Raw genomic sequence first — 17514 nt, 5'->3', positions numbered from 1 at the left:
GCTTTAGAATTAATGTTATGTATAATCTTTGACAACAGTTAACATGTAAATTATGTTTTTATTTTAAAAAAAGAGTCATAATTAGGGTATGACCGTAAGTCCCAGTTTGTCCAGGACAGTTTTAGTTTATATGTTATTATTAACAGTTTCTCTTTTAATAGTGTTGAGTTTGAATGATAAATTATATTACTAAGTAATGCCCAGGGGATTCAGGGAAGATTGCAGTATAAATAAAAATAAACATTTAAATAATGAAATTAAAAAAAAAAACCTTAGATGTCTTTCCTGAATATTTGGACTGAAGTCCTTCCTTTTGTCTAAAATGCTTCTGCATTGTTCAAGAGGCAGTAAGGAGCAGCTGAGTCGACACCATGACATTTAGGGAACAACCATGGAAGCACATCTCTGTCATGACAGGCTCAGTGGCCTGGTGGTGGCCTCCTGAGTGACTGAGAGCCCCAGCCCACGTCAGCGGGCTTCAAACTCAACACAACAGGCCTGATGTGCATGCAGCCGAAGCAGCTCAGAAAAGGGGTGGTGAGCTGCTGCTTGGCTTGCTAAGCTGCTAAGAGCATCACTGACCATGGAAGGACCAGCGACTCTGCTGCACACCTGGCTGCTTCCCATTCCTGCCTCCACCCAGGGTTCTTAAAGGTTTGGGGCTGAGGATCCCTCTGAAACTGATAAAAACAATGGACTCCCCCCTCCCCAAGGAAAACGCTCATAGACCCACACATGTTCTCAAGGGTTCACAGGTCCCTGACACCCATCCTTGGATAGACTCCCACTGGGATCCGTAGACGCTGGGTTAAGAATCTGGCCTATGAATTACCATGTGATCTAGCGGTTCCACTTCTGGGTATATACCCCAAAGAACTGACAGGAGGGACTCAAAGAGATATTTGTACACCCATGTTCATAGCAGCAGTATTCACAGCAGCAACCCAAGTATCCATCGATGGATGAATGGATAAACAAACCGCGGTCTATACATACAACGGAATATTATTCATCCTTAAAAAGGAAGGAAATTGTGACATATGCTATAACATGGATGAACCTTGAAGACATTTTGCTAAGTGAAGTAAGTCAGTCACAAAAGGATAAATACTGCATGATCCACTTAGATGAGGTACCTAGACTAGTCAAATTTATAGAGTGAGAGAGCAGAAGGGCGCTTGCTGGGGGCTGAGGGGAGGGAGAATGGGGAGTTATTGTTTAATGGGTACAGAGTTTCAGTTCTCCAAGATGAAAATAGTTCTGGAGCAGGATGGTACCTCCTACATCCTATATCTTCAGTGACTAGCAGGAGACCCCCTTGGGGCACAGGCCGTTGGGTTTCTTGAATTCATTCAGAGTATGAGGAGGAGAGACCTCTGGGGCCCAAAGTGCACAGACACAGACACTGCAGGAGCTGGGAAGGGAGGGGGAAGTCAGACCCCCTTGAAGGGCTGCCTGCTCTGACCTGGGACCAGGGGAAGACAGTGCGGTTGGAGAACTCAGACAGTCAGAAGGCATGACCAACACCGACAGCTGTAAAACAGCTAACCCACCAGAAGGAGCAGATGACTCTCCATAGCCTTTCATGTCCACTGCTAGTACCCGGAAGCCCGCCTGGGCCAGAGCAGGGATCTAGAAAAGAAACAATTCAGACCCTCTCCAGTGTGGGCTCATCAGTGTTTTGCTGACGCTACCTCTTTGCTTCCTTCTATCTCCCTGTTATTGTAAATGGTTCAATTCAAAGTGCCACATGGCACTACCTGGTGTCCTCACCGTGGGGCTGGAATGAGCCCACCCGGCTGCCATGGATGGTCGTAGGGTTTGTGCCCTGCACCTAATGCCACACCTGACAGAGCACCTTTCCCAGCAAAGACCTTGCAGATTTCTATATTCATTACAGAGATTTCCCAGCAGGTGGCATAAAGCATCTTGAGGAAGTACGCTTTTTTTAATCTGAAAAGGTGGCATACAGGCTAGCATAGATCTGAGCTCTGGAGCAATCTCCGGCCCCAACATTTCAGAGATATCGTGGTCATACTTGGGAGATGATGCTCCACGGTAAGGTGTCAGCTTCTTAATGATATTCCAGGCTGGCTCACACCATCTAGACTCTTCTCTCCCCTCACCCTGACTGGGGCGTACTTCCCCCAGTTTCCCTTACCTGGTACCTCCAAGAGAACCAGCTCTCCGGAAATCCGTGGCAGAGGCATACGGCAGGGCCAGAGCCCAGCTCCACAAAATGCAGACACATCCCAGGCTGTAGAAGAGAGAGGTGAGTGGGGAGTGACCTCAGCGCAGGCCGGGGGTAACCAGGCACCTCTTCCGCAGATCGCCCCGGGCCATTTCAATACGTTGCCAGATCGCACCTGACTCAGCTTTCTCAGCTAAAACCTCACCAATGTTAGAAGAAAATGTCTGAGAAGAGACACGTGATCAAACTGTGTAATAAAAACAGGCAGTTTCACTGGAACAAGAGCCTGAAAAGAAGATCATAATGTCGGAAAACAAAACAACTTGGCCTTCCTCCCTAAAAGGCCCTCATCCTGTCAGAGTTTCTGCTGTCATTTGACATGTTTTCCATATTTTAAACTGGGGGCTGATTTTGTACAGGGCATGGTATTCACATGAAGGTGCAGAATACCATGATTATTTCATTAAAAGCTCTTTATCTCTTGAATATGAACATTTTTTCCAGCTTTGCTACACTTCCGGTCCTTTGTGGGCTACATGGGTATGGCCAAGACTGCCGGGGCCCAATATCCACCTTCTTCTCTTCTCCTTGCCTCCTGCTGGTATTTTCCAGGCCTCCCCCAACCTTCCTGCTGTGGGTGTGGCCGTGTGACTGGCCAGTGGCACATGAGCAGAAGAAATGTGTGCTCCATCTGGGCCGTAAACCTCCCGCGCACCCGGTTCTCCCTCTCTTTTCCTATCTGCACCTGAATGGACTGGGCCTTGAGGAAGGAAGAACCTGCAGAAAGAAGGAGCCTGGGTGCTTGAATGACTGCGAGGAGAGAGCCTACTCCCAACCCACATGGGATTGTGCTGCAAGCCAGAAACAAACTTGGAGTCAAGCCACTGAAAGTGTGGGGCTGTTTGTTACAGCACTGAGCCTACTCTGACTATTACAGGGGGGTCTAAGCAAAAGAACTAAAGCAATATATAGTCAAAGTACCCTCTTTTTCCCCCAAGGTACTTTATCTCTAACTTTCTAGTGGAAACAAATGAGAAAAATAAGCTTCACTTTATAGAAATCCACTTGGAACAACTCTATTTCGCTGCATCTCACACTACTCCAAGCTGGCGTTCCAAACCGGAAGTTTCATTCACAATTCCCAACAAGCTACTTCGCCCAAGAAAACATCGGGCTGACATTTCACAAACCCTTTCTTGGACTACAGTCTTTTTTTTTAATCAGAATATGTTCTCTAGTCTTCCCTTTAGTACTTGGCAAAAGGAGGGACTTGAACTTTAAATTCTATGCTCCTTTATACTGAAAAATGTTATAGTTCTGATGTCCAATCAAATGATCCTAATCTGCCTCTGTGCCCAATGGATCTTAACTAGAAGGCTCGCTCTTGCTGCTAGATACTTGATTCAGCTGAGTAGCTCAGCAAACGCATGCACTTTCCCATCCTTTGAACAGTGTGCTCTAAAATTGCCGTTAAGCCAGAAAACTGAAAAGACCTATTATCAACGCACTTTGAGTTGCATTAGCATCAAGGCAATAGCACTCCCAGAGCCTGGGCTCCCCAGAGGCTACTGCCCCAGCCCTTTAGTTTTGGGGTGAGGGCAGAGGAAGTGGTCAGGCAGCTCTGATCACACTCCTTCAAGGTCAAATGGGGAATCTACTGAAACTGGCTGGATACGCAAGCATCAGGAGGATTATGAGAGTAACCCTGTCTGTAGGATTGGAGATGCAGGGTCACAGCCCAGACAGACCCCAGCCCCAGGCAAAGAGCCCCTTACTCGGCATCAATACTAGAGACGAGGTCTGAAGGGAGCTTATGAAACCTTATGAAACTGGTCCAGGAGCACCCAGCGTTCTAAGAGCAGCCACGTTGACCAGAAAAGCCCTTTCTCACTATCCAAATCCCACTCATCCTCTGATGCTCACTTCACCACTGAATCTCATCCCCCGCAATTACAGTCACTTTCTCCACCCCCTTCAGAGCCCATTCTGAGTGCTTGAGCCACTGCCATTAGGGCCGCATCCTGTGATGTAACTGCAGGGAATGTTACCTCGGCAGAATGCAGGCCATACAATCCTTGAGGTCACAGAAGACCTCCATTCATCTAGGTATTTCTCTCTGTGCCTAGCAAATAGCAAACGCTCACTGAACATCCATAGGGCTCTCCTCCAGGGCAGCAGGTCCTCCCCAGGTCCCAGACCTGCACAGCTCAGGACACCAGCTCTCTTCTTTATGAAGCACGAGGTACTACCCACCATGATCAACATGGGGTATTTCAATTAATCCTTACAAGAACATTGAGGGGAGGTATTATCGCCATCTCATTATAAAGCTGTGTACACTGGGGTCCAGAATGATAAGAAATGTGCCCACATTTGCCAACTTAGTAAGTGCCAAAGCCAGGATTCAAACTGGTTCCACCCGGCTCCAAAGCAACTGCTGAGTTTTGTTTTGCTTGTGAGCTGACCCGTAGCTTTAGGTCCTGTCTTAGTTAAATGGCCACAGTGACAAATGAAGAAAGATCCCAAAGTGAACCTGAGAAGATGTTTTTAAGCCCTGCTCTGTATCCCGGCTGGGTCAGGAGTCAGGGCCCCTCTGCACATGGCCTTGGTCTTGCTGCAGCCCTGACCCCTGGGCTAATGACTGGCCGTTTCCCTCTCTGTATCTGGTGCCTCCCTGCATCCCTCCTACCTGGCCCGTGCCTGACACAAAGGAAGGGCCGATAACACCCACTGGATGAAATAATGAAATAAAGTGCCAGACATGCAGGCTGTGGGGACAGAGCAAGGCCCCACGTGGCCTGTTGTTCCGTGGGAGTCTGACCACATTGGTCCACGTCTGCTATTGATTTTTTTTTAGCTTCTTAAATTTTTATTTATTTATTTTATTTTTGGCTGTGTTGGGTCTTCATTTCTGTGCGAGGGCTTTCTCTAGTTGTGGTGAGCGGGGGCCACGCTTCATCGTGGTGCGCAGGCCTCTCGTCGCGGCCTCTCTTGTGGCGGAGCACAAGCTCCAGACGCACAGGCTCAGTAGTTGTGGCTCACGGGCCCAGCCGCTCCGCGGCACGTGGGATCTTCCCAGACCAGGGCCCAAACCCGTGTCCCTGCATTGGCAGGTGGACTCTCAACCACTGCGCCACCAGGGAAGCCCTGCTATTGATTTTTGAGGAATCATACTTGTGGGAAATACCATTTCCATATACATGATGGATGTGTAGCTACCCTTGAGATTTCACAAACGTCTCACAAGTCGTTTTAGGGGACTGGTTAGAGAGACTCAGCTGCTGGTGAGAGAGCACTGACTCACCTTTATGGGCACGTACCCATGGCTCACGGTGCTTGGATCGCAGGGGATTGGTCGGGGGGCTGCAGTTTGGAGAAGCTGAAAGTAAGAGAGACACAGTGAGGCAGATGGCTCTGCTTCCTTCCACGAGAAGGCCTCAGAGTGAGTTCACAAAACTCCACACGACAGCCCCTGGGTCACCTCTGCCATGGCTTCCTGAGTCCTATGGGTGACTGACCAACCCAGCCCCCCTCCTCTAGGGTCAGTGGAGTCCGGTGACTGAGTTCTGGCCAACAGGATGCAGACAAAGAGCATGGCCTATGCAATTAGAGATGATCATACTAAGTGAAGTAAGTCAGAAAGAGAAAGACAAATACCATATGTATGATATCACTTATATGTGGAATCTAAAATATGGCACAAATGAACCTACCTACAAAACAGAAACACACTCACAGACATAGAGAACAACCTTGTGGTTGCCAAGGGGGAGGCAGGGAGGGAGAGGAATGGATTGGGAATTTGGGGTTAGTGGATGCAAACTATTACATTTAGAATGGATAAACAAAAAGGTCCTATTGTATGGCACAGGGAATGATATTCAATATCCTGTGATAAACCATAATGGTAAAGAATATAAAAAATGCATTAAAATAAAATTAAAAAAAAAGAAGAGCATGGCCTGACCACCAGAGCTGGGAAAATCCCTACATGGTCCTCTATATTCCTTTCCACCTTTTCATCTGGTGTTCAGCGTGACCTCGGAAACCACCAATAGAAGACGGGGGTTCTCCATCAACCTGGGTCCTAGAATGGCTGTGAGGCAAGCCCCTGGCCACCACCCACTGAATTTCACATCTGCGAGGGATAAACACCACTTGCTCCCAAACACTGAGATTTTGGACTTTAATGAATATAATTCTTCTCTAGGGCAGTTCCTCAAGTGGTCACCCAGGCTCATGCTGGACACAGCCAGGAATGCCAAGTTCACAGAGCAGTCATCCCATCATTACATGACTCTGTTGAAGGGTTTCTTCTTCAAGTCGGCCAAAATCGAACTCTCCGGGCCTTGTATGGGTCAGCTCGGGCGGCCACAGCACTGTGCTTCAGACTGGGGTGCTTAAACAACAGACGTTTGTTCTCTCAAGCTTCTGGAAGCTGGAAGTCCAAGGAGGTGCTGGCAGGGTTGGTTCTTCCTAAGGCCTCTCTCCTTGACTTGTAGACGGCCATCTTCTCCCCGTATCCTCACACGGCCTTCCCTCTGTGTGTGTCTGTGTCTTAATCTCCTCTTCTTATAGGGACACCAGTCTTAATGGATCAGGGCCCATCCTTATGACCTCATTTTACCTTAAATACCTCTTTAAAGATCCAATCTCCAAATACAGTCACATTGTGAGGTCCTGGGGGTTAGGGCTTCAGCATATGGATTTGGTGGGGGGGATGCAATTCAGCTGATGAAAGCCTTCTGCCTGCCGGCCCCAGTTCTGTCCTCTGGAGCCCCAGGGGGGTCAGGTTACCCATCTTTGTCCATCTCGGTAAACAGGAAAATTCCTGAGCAAAGGATCCTTAAGAAGCTTCCGTAACGTATTGGTGTCGGTTTCCTTGAGACAGAAATGACAAAGGACAGGATGCTGAGCACATATAAGTGGGCCTTTTGTGAACAGCATCATGTTGGTGACGCCCACCGTTTGACTTCTCATCTTTAGTCCTGAAGGTGAGACCTAAGGAAGAAGCCATTCTCTTCCGCTACCCAGTTTTCTGCCCTCTAAAATGGGGAGGAGTAGACTATGGAATTCACCTACTTTGAAACACAGAAGAGTCTGCCTGGGCATCCTCAGAGGTTGAGATAGGTGGGCACCCACCTCTGTGGCGTCTGGAGAGGACCCAGGGTGTGGCCCGTGGGGATGGGCAGCTGGATGCCTCTGATGGCAGTGAAGGAGCCCAGACACCCACCGGGGCCAGCGTCTCCTGGGGTCCTTTATCTGATGTGTCCCCGACTTCCTAGGTCACACACCAGGGGATGTCCCATTGGTTCAAGGGGTGGGGAGGGTGCAGGTTTCCTACTCTAATGATTCTGCCATGTGTTTGTCCAGTTTATAAAGCCCATTCATGACTGATTCCCACAGCATTCCTGAGAGACAAGAGGCGCTTCTCCTCTGTTTAAAAAGAAATGATTATCATTTTTCCTTATACCTTCCCCATATCCCTTAGGAAAAGATAGGTGGGACAATGGCTCCCTTTCCCAATTTTACAGGACAGGAGTCTGTGGCTCAGAGGTAATGAGGGGAGGAACCTGGTAAGTGGAACCAGCAAAAGGATGCTCCGATTCCAAGTTTGGATGATTTCTTCTCTGCTGCACAAGACCTCCAGGCTTCCAGAAGGACAAATCAAGCTTGGGTGAGATGCTCTAAGGTTGTAGAGTCATTAGATATACGTTTTAATTTATTTGTTAAAGACGAAAAGTCAGCTGTTCCCATTATGGGGGCAAAACTGTGTGCCCTCCAAATGCGTCTGCTGAAGTCCTAACCCCCAGGACCTCAGAATGTGACTAATATTTGGAGATAAGGTCTTTAAAGAGGTGATGAACCTTAAATGAGGCCCCTGTAGTGGACCTACTGGAGACAGAATCCAATCTGACTGGTGTGTTTACAAGAAGAGACACATACAGGGGAAGACCGTGTGAAGACACAGCGAGAAGCCTTCAGAAGAAACCAACCCTTAACAACTTGCTCTTAGACTTCTAGACTCCTAGAGCGATTGCTGTCTCAGCCACCAAGTCTGTGCTACTTTCTGGCAGCCGTAGGAAGCTAATATAGTTCCCTTTGAAAAAACAGTGTGACACCTTTTACGTCAATCAAGTGTATGGGATCCCACACCTCCTTTCCCATCATACTGACACGAGCAAAGCATGGCCTACAAAAGCCTATGAAACTGTCACTCCCAGACTCAGTGGGATCAGTGATCTTAGGTAACATTATAAGAACAAAAGGTGCCCCAGCTCTGGCACAGCAGGCTAATCCCATCAGCCCCCAGGGGCATTATTACGGGCATCCCAGCCTCCCGGGCTCGGGACAGGTTTACTTAGGAGCCTTTCCTTTGACTGCCAAGAGGGTGTGACCCAGGTGGAGCTAAACCACTACACCTGAGTGCAAGCAGCATGACCAGGCAGAGCAGAGAAGGACTGGGGCCCCCCTCCACACCCCAGGGGCAAACCCAGCAGCTACATTCTCAGTATGTACTCTGAATGGGTGGCTTTGAAGGCCCCACTCTAGTCTCGGTCCTCTGAGTCGGACCAGTATAGATTCTTGCTCTCAGAGTGTCCTTTCCCTGTTCACTGACTGCAGAGAAGGAAACAGGAAGTTCTTCGTGGACATCATGCTGATTGCACTAAGGGTAACGGTCTCCCACCGAGGAGCTCCCTACTGGGAACCACACCGGGAGCAGTGAACGCCCTCACTTGTTTTGTCGCTTGCATACCTAAACACAGATGAGCGACAGGAAATCTGACTCAGCGCGGACAGAAAGTTACCTGCACCCCGGTTACTTTCTCCAGCTCCCTCAGGGCAGTGTCAGTGTCACGGACGAGGATGGTGACCATCCCCAGGTCACGGGCCGGCTTCAGATTAACCTCGAAGTCATCCAGGAAAACCACCTGAATGCAAAGAGCATGGATACTAGCATCACTTCTACCAAAGCAAAATTCATGCACAAGGGCCACTGGCCAGAAACATGTTAAAGTGAGAACAGCGGTTGAGGTTAAGAATTAATAATCTCACAATAAGATTGATTGATTAGAGATTAAGAATTATTTTTTTCTCTCCATGTAACTCTTTACTCTTAAAATTAAAAACATTTAATTACATAAGCATAAACATAAACACACAGATAGATATACATGTTCCCTGAATTCCGAAACTGTAAAAAGATTAAAGAAGAATATAAACTTATCAGGATGACATTAAAATTCATCTAGGAAAATGTATGAATAGACCCCCAAAAAAAATGTCTGGAAAAGAACTATAATAAAGTCAGGTAATAAAACAGAGAGTCGAGGAATAGACTCATATACAAATGAAAATTTAGTTTCTAATAAAAGTGTCATGCCCAATTGGTGAGGAAAAAGATTATTTGAAAGATTAATTATTTCAACTGTTTGGGGGAAAAAGTGGGTCCTTCCTTCACTTATTCCCCAAATAAGTTCTGAATAGATCAAAGATTTAAATGTCAAAAGAAATGATCCTTAAAGAAAAAAAGAAAATCCTTAAAGTTGTAGAAGAAAGCATGGGGCAGTTATTTATAATCTTGGATTAGGGCAGGCCTGGATGTCTAAGCAGCTCATCCAACCTAAAAGCCATCAGTGAAAAGACATTTATTTATATGCATACTAAAATTTAGAGCGCTGTTATAATGCTTAATCTGGGGGCTGAGAAGAGCAGAAGCAAAGTTTGAGAGGATAAGGGAAGAGTTCTGGGATTGAACAGGTAAGGATTTCCCTCCGATCAGCTTGTGGGTGAAGCAGGGTTAACAAGAAAGGGTCAGAAATGCCAGAGAAAGGAATTTCATCTTGTTCCAAAGACCTTTGTGGAGATTGGAGTAGGGAAACACAACAAAAACAACATTTTAGACTAGATAATCTAGAGACGGCACAAAGACAGAATTTAGGGGTGTGGGGATACCCTACAAGGAGCCTCCTGCAGTACTGGAGCCCATCCCTGCCCAGCCTTTGGTGGGGCGACCCTGACGAGCCTGTGTCTTGGGAAAGTCTCCCAAGGTCTACGTTTCTTTTAGGTAAACTGAGGCAGCTGGTCTGGCAGCTTTTGACAATACCTGTTTTAACCAAGGTCCTGTAAGAGCCACGGAGAGGAGCCAGATGCCCACCTCCGGTAGAACTTTCTAGGTTGAAGGGGTGGGTAAAAGCCCTTCAGAAGTCCTGGCCTGGGAGAAGTGGCACCTGCCACTGGACATAGGACCACCCTGCCAGGTCCCAGGTGTCCCCCATCTCTTCACGCCTCCTCAATTTTTCTTGATTGCAATATCTCTAGAACATTCTTTTCCACTGAAAGGCAGTGTCTAGGTACCTCATTGGGGCTGGCCTTCAAGACGTCCAGCATGAACTTGTAGATCTGAGGGTCAGGCTTGGCCATTCCGATCCTGCATGACTCAATCAGGAAATCGAAGTGCGGCCTGAGCTCACACATCGTCTGGGCCAGGCTGCCTCTCTGGGTGCTGTCATCCAGCCAGATGTTGGTGAGGATGCAGGTTGTAAATCCTGAGTGAGAAGGTACCAGTGAATAGACCAGCTATAGAACTTTGCTCTGAGAAGCTCCGGGTATCCCACAGGGGGCCCCAAGACGGGGCCAGGCGGGGTTCTGCTCACTTACATCAATCTCCTGATGTCTGGCTTCTAAACTGACAAGTTAGAAAAGCACCATCATTACCCATAAGCCCCTCCCGGCGCAGACGCTAGAGCCCCTCCTAACGGTGTGCACCAAGGGCTTTCAGATGGAAACACTACATCCCTTCATTTCTTGCGATCGTAGAGCAAGAAGTTGTGATATTCATCAGCTCATTGGGTCAGAGTTTTGACATTCATCAGCCCATTCGATCCTCACACCTTTGGGGCAGGCAGGGCAGATCTTACCATCCCACTTTTACCAATGGGAAAATGGAAGCTCAGACAAATTATAAGCTGCCCAGAGCCGCAGAGTGCAGGCAGAGCTGAGGCAGGCCCAGAATCCCACCTTTGGACTGCCACTCCAACCCTCCTCTCAGTCTACATTACTGCAAACTCTGCTGGACCACGCTTCAGAACACCTGCCTTGGCAGAGATAGTGCTCCCATTTCAAAACTAGAGAAATGTAAACAGAGACAGCATTATCCCCTGCCTAACCAGACAGGACAAGAACCAGGAGATGCTGGAAACAAGACAAGGATAAGTCAATGGACAGACCCTTTCCATGTAATATGAGTGGGAAATATGGACCAGGGATGTCTCAGACACAACCAGGTAAGGCTACTGATAAGTGGGTAGGATGACCTCAAACATGCCTGTGACGAAGAGCTGGGCTCTGCCACTAAATAAATGTCTATTCAAGGAAAATCAACTGAAGGAATTACTAATACATGAGTATAAATGTGCCTGTCATTGAATTCAGTGCACATTTAGATGTATTTTGACCTGATCCTCCCAAGGGTTCTGATGTGGTTGGGTCAGAGAATGGCCAGTATCAGATCCTTACCCTTCTTTCTGAGAGTGAGAGCTGCCTTAAGCATGGGGTCGTTGACCTTTCTTGCTGCAAGCGCCTTGCCAAAGATCTGATTTATAGAGAAATTCTCAGGGAGGCAGATTCCAGAGTCCTCAGAACATTTCTTGCAGTTTTCTTCCATGAATGGCATCCACTGTGAAAGTGAATTGATGAGGGATTGTCAATTGGTGAAACCACTTGGAAAAGCTTTGGGCAGCATTTACTAAATCTGAACACATGCATTCCCTGTGATCCAGCAATTCCACTCCTGGACACATACCCAGTGGAAATGTCCACATATGTTCACCAAAAGACATGTACAAAAATGTTCATAGCAGCACTTTTCCTAAGAACTGCAAACTAGAAACTACTCAAATCCCCCTGTTAGAGCTGAATTGGGTCCCCTACAAATTCATGTTGAAGTCCTAACCCCCCAGAAGCTCAGAATGTGATTGTCCTTTGGAAAAAGGGTCTTTAAAGAGATCATTAAGGTAAAATTGTGGTTCTCCAAGGACAATGGTGCTTCAAGGACAAAGGATGACCCTGCCTGTAAAAATTGCAGCGTTACACCCCCTACAGGACACTTACTCGCTCCCCCGACCGTGTTGCGATGGTTACGAAATTCCTGAGCCCACCTGGGCAACGCCCACCTGGGCAACAGGACCTGTCCCAAATAAGGAAAGGCATCTTGCCTGTCCCACTCCACCCTATAGAAGGAAGGTATATGTGCCTCGACCAATCCGTAAATGAAATTTTCACCTCAGACCGTTCCTTTGTTTTCTGGCTATAAAAACTGATCAATAGAACATGTTTGGGCTCGACTCTCCCAGACTACTAGGAAGTCAGCCGGCCCACTGTTCAGGCAGCCACCCCTCCCTCTAATAAATTCTATCATCTTTACATTCTGCCTTTGTGTCTGGAAATTCTTTTCCAATCTGCATTCGGACCACGACAAAAATGAGGTCAGGGGACCCTAATCCAATCTGACTGGTGTCCTTATAAGAACAGGCGATTAGGACACAGACACACACAGAAGAAAGAATGTGAGGACACAGGGAGAAGTCGGCCACCTACAAGCCAAGGAGAGAGGCCTCAGAAGAAACCAACCCTGCCAACACCTTGGTCTTGGGCTTCTAGCCTCCAGAGCTATGAGAAAATAAATTTTGTTGTTTAAGCCACCCAGTCTGTGGTATTTTGTTATGGTAGCCCTAGCAAACGAATACACCCATTAATAGCAGAATGGATTGTGGTATATTTATATACTATCATAGTAGCACTCCTGTCTCGTATATAATAGTCCCGAACTAAAAATTACCCAAATATCCATCAATAGCAGAATGATACAGAGCCCAGAAAAAACCCCCACGTATCAATTAATTTATGACAAAGGAGCCAAGGGTACACGATGAGGAAAGAACAGTCTCTTCAATAAATGGTGTTGGGAAAACTGTATAGTCACGTGTAAATGAATGAAATTCATACCACTTCTCCCTTTCCTTACCTTCCAACAATATTACTGCAGCTTTTTTAAAATTGATTCACGCTTCAGTAATGTTTATCCCCAATGGTATCACTACAGTTTTCATTCACGAGTTGCCAAAATATGTGTGTGTGTGTGTGTGTGCGTGTGTGTGCGAAAGACAGAGAGTTTTAAAGTGACCACAAGTCACTACACTCCCCACGCTAAGACCACGCTTGTCTTCACTGGAAAGGTGGGCTTTGCTTTCTATTATGCTGGGCCCCAAGTTCCCTGTTAGACTGATAGGTGGCTGTAATTCATAAAAAAAAAAAAAAAACCAGACTGCTTTCTCTGTGTGCTCATAGAGTAGATTCTCAATAGCCTTTCTTCTCCGAGGCACTAATTGAGAATTCAAGTGGTTTTAGATCCTGATTACTTTATTTAAAAATAATCTCCAACTACACTTCAATTTAAAAAAATCGGGGTTGTAGTAACAACAATAAGTACTATCTATTGAGCATGATTACGTGCCAGGCATTGGGCTAAGCACTTTCCAAGCTTCATAACAACCTAGCAGACGGAGCATCTTATCGATCTCATTTTACAGGTGGCGAAACTGAGACTCTGAGAGGTTCTGTGACTTGCTGTGCTCACACGTCTGTAAGTGGGAGCTAGGACCCAAATCCTGACATCAGATTCCAAAGTCCACCCATCTTATGGTTAGTAACTAACAAAACTTCCCCTGACCCAGTGGCCCTTGAAAATAAGTACTCTAAGGATGACTACTATCAAGAAAACAGAAAATAACAGGTTGGCAAGGATGTGGAAACCTTGTGCACTGTTGGGAGGAAAATGTAAAATGGTGCAGCCACTGTGGAAAACACTATGGTGGTTCCTCAAAAAATTAAAAATGGAAAACTACCCTATGATCCAGCAATCCCAATTCTGGATATATATCCAGAAAAACTGAAAGCAAGATTTCAAACCGGTATTTGTACACCCATGTTCCTAGCAGCATTAGACATGGTGACCAAAAGGAGGAAGTAACCTAAATGTCCATCGATAGACGAATGGATAAACAGAACGTAGTCTATCCATACAATGGAATATCATTCATCCTTAAAAAAGAAGGAAATTGAGACACATGCTACAATATGGATGAACCTTGAAGACATCATGCTTAGCAAAATAAGTCAGTCACTAGAAGACAAATATTGCATGATTCCAGTTATGTAAGATATGTATAGTAGCTAAACAGTGGCAGAAAGTTCAATAGTGGTTGCCAGGGGTTGGGGAAAGGAGGAATGGGCAGCTGCTGTTTAATGGGTATAGAGTTTCCATTATGCAAGATGAAAAGAGCTCTGGAGATGGACGGTGGTGTTGGTTACCCGGCGTGAATATACTTAACACTACCGAATTGTATACTTAAAAATGATCAAGGTGGTAAATTTTATGTGATGTGTATTTAACCACAGCTAAAGGGGGAAAAAAAAAGAAGCTACTCTGGCTGCTGTAATTCCCTGGCATAGATCTTCAAGGGCTTGGAAATTTCCTAATCACTGGGGTGTGGCCCTCTGCTTGGATCAAAGAGACAATAAACAATCTGAAATGTCTCCAGCCCAGTCTTGTGAGTTAAGTGTTATAAGGGGTAAACGGGTGAGGCAGACACGGCCCGGCCCTCACGGAGCTTATGGTCAGCAGGGGAGATGGGTGTGTAGTTACAGAACACCTTCTCGAGGGGGTCTATGAGGTGTCGCCACACCTGGGAAAATGTGATCTCTCCCTTCATCATGCGGGCACTGGAACCATCTGGGCCTCCTTTCATGAAAGCTCCATTCAGAAAGCCTCTACAAGACACAAAGAAACATCAGGAACGTTCAGATGACTTCGTCACAATGGCAGGTAGGGGACAGACACCTCGATTTTGGACATCTAGCCTCTGGAACTGTTGTTGAAGCCACCCAGTCTGTGGTCCTTCGTTATGGTAACCCTAGGTGATTAATACACCTCAATTCATATCCATCTCTTATATGTGGCCCTGAGGAGTAGCAGACACAGAGAGAGCAGCTCATTGCCCTCTCGCTTCCCTACATTACAAAACATAAGGTGCCATTCCACTTTCTTGATCATTTCCCACACCCAGTGGTGGCTGAGCTACCCCAGCATGGCTGGCTGGGTGACATCAGCCATATAATGGATGGCACGTACCTGGCATGCATGCGAAACTCTGAATCCCTGGCCAACTTTAATAACCCATCACCACATCCTATACCACTGCATCCAGACACTGATTTATGATCCTTCTTAGCACAGTGTCCCAGGCAAATATTTACAATGGACTGGAATTGGCAACCCAGTTAAAAGTATTTACCATTCCCATGTTAAGAGAACAAATATCTGGGAGTTTCGTATCTGATAACAGTCAACAACCTTTTACCTGACTAACCCTCTTGCAGGTAACAATAATCAACTTTAGACAAAACATTAAAAATATATATCCCTACTATCTGTAGCCTTGCTCCATTTTCCAGCATCAGCAGTGGCTTTGGCACATCTTTGCCGTCAGTTGTCTTTTTTAAAAAAACAGCATTGTTAAATTATACTTACATAACACCCAATTCACATGTTCTCAGTGTACGATTCAATGACTTGTAGTAATTTTATAGAGGTGTGCAAATATCACCACGTTGCAGTTTTAGAGCATTTCCATCACCTCGAAAAGATCCCTCGTGCCCTTCCCCAGCTGCCGTCCAATTTCAAAGAGCAACATACAGTTCAACTCAACAATCTTGCACTGAGGACCGAAGGCATCAAGGCATTGTGCCAGATGCTGTGATATAAAAATGGAAAAATTTGGATCTATTCTTAGGGAGCTCACAGGAGAACCAGGTCTTTCCAGGTCTTGTAAGTAACAAACCTTTACTTTTTTCCCTGATGACTACTCCTGAAGGGCATCTTGCAGTCACAGTAAGAACCACAAGGGCTGGTCTGACCACAACATTGATTATTGATAAGCTGAGAACCACACAAACCACTTTCAGACAGGTAAAACTAATACAATTGTTTGCTATCATGGCTTTCCTGGAAAAAAAATTCAAGAAAGACTTCTAGTCAACTTAAAGATAGATCAAAATAAAAATCTTGAGGACAGGAAAGAGATGGTTTAAAAGAAATGATAAACAATTGGAAATGAAATTTTTAAAAAATATCAATTTACCTTAAAATTAAAATAAAAACAAACCAAAAAAATCTAATGAAAGACGTTTAAGACCTCTACACTAAAAACTACAAAATTAAGAGAAATTAAAACCCTTGAAAGAGATTAGTGGGGGACCTTCAAGATGGCGGAGGAGTAAGACGCAGAGATCACCTTCCTCCCCACAAATACATCAGAAATACATCTACACGTGGAACAACTCCTACAGAACACCTACTGAACGCTGGCAGAAGACCTCAGACCTCCCAAAAGGCAAGTAACTCCCCACGTACTTGGGTAGGGCAAAAGAAAAAAGAATAAACAGAAACAAAAGGATAGGGATGGGACCTGCACCAGCGGGAGGGAGCTGTGAAGGAGGAAAGGTTTCCACACACTAGGAAGCCCCTTCGCAGGCGGAGACTGCGGGTGGCAGAGAGGGAAAGCTTCGGAGCCGCAGAGGAGAGCACAGCAACAGGGGTGCAGAGGGCAAAGCGGAGAGATTCCCGCACAGAGGACCAGGGCCGACCGGCACTCACCAGCCCGAGAGGCTTGTCTGCTCACCCGCCGGGGTGGGCGGGGCTGGGAGCTGAGGCTCGGGCTTCGGTCGGAGCGCAGGGAGAGGACTGGGGTGGGCGGCGTGAACACAGCCTGCAGGGGGTTAGTGCGCCACGGCTGGCCGGGAGGGAGTCGGGGAAAAGTCTGGATCTGCCGAAGGGGCAAGAGACCATTGTTTCGGGGTGTGTGAGGAGAGGGGATTCAGAGCACCGCCTAAATGAGCTCCGGAGACGCGCGCGAGCCGCGGCTATCTATATATATTTTTTCCTCCTTTTTCTCTTTTTGTGAGTGTGTATGGGTACACTTCTTTGTGTGATTTTGTCTGTATAGCTTTGCTTTTACCATTTGTCCTAGGGTTCTGTCTGTCCATTTTTTTTTTTTTGTATACTTTTTAGCACTTGTGATCACTGGTGGATTTGTTTTTTTGGTTTGGTTGCTCTCTTGTTTCTATTTTTTTTAATATTTTTTTCTTTTTAATACTTTTTTATTTTTTAATAACTTTATTTTATTTTTCTTTCTGTCTTTCTTTTTTTTTTTTTTTTCCTCCTTTTTCTTCTGAGCCGTGTGGCTGACAGGGTCTTGGTGCTC

At 46.3% G+C, this 17514-nt stretch overlaps 1 protein-coding gene across 2 annotated transcripts in view; it reads right to left on the bottom strand.

Moving 5' to 3' along the window:
- EPHX2 (epoxide hydrolase 2) overlaps nucleotides 1-17514 on the bottom strand; it is a 57319-nt gene that overhangs the window by 30466 nt on the left and 9339 nt on the right. The window contains exons 2-8 of one of the 2 annotated variants that reach the window (XM_024767754.1): nucleotides 14938-15022; nucleotides 11711-11870; nucleotides 10550-10740; nucleotides 9001-9123; nucleotides 5496-5570; nucleotides 2162-2257; nucleotides 1554-1632 (exon numbers count right to left, since the gene is read on the bottom strand). In XM_024767754.1, coding sequence (XP_024623522.1) covers nucleotides 1554-1632; nucleotides 2162-2257; nucleotides 5496-5570; nucleotides 9001-9123; nucleotides 10550-10740; nucleotides 11711-11870; nucleotides 14938-15022 — 809 coding nt within the window. The remainder of the gene's footprint in view (nucleotides 1-1553; nucleotides 1633-2161; nucleotides 2258-5495; nucleotides 5571-9000; nucleotides 9124-10549; nucleotides 10741-11710; nucleotides 11871-14937; nucleotides 15023-17514) is intronic. The other variant, XM_024767755.1, reaches the window with a different exon arrangement.

This window comes from Neophocaena asiaeorientalis, unplaced genomic scaffold (assembly GCF_003031525.2).
Source record: "Neophocaena asiaeorientalis asiaeorientalis breed wild unplaced genomic scaffold, Neophocaena_asiaeorientalis_V1.1 scaffold523, whole genome shotgun sequence".
In the NCBI taxonomy this organism is placed as follows: domain Eukaryota; kingdom Metazoa; phylum Chordata; class Mammalia; order Artiodactyla; family Phocoenidae; genus Neophocaena; species Neophocaena asiaeorientalis.
Note: the sequence above shows the minus strand (reverse complement) of the source record. Positions and strands in the feature narration are given on the sequence as shown.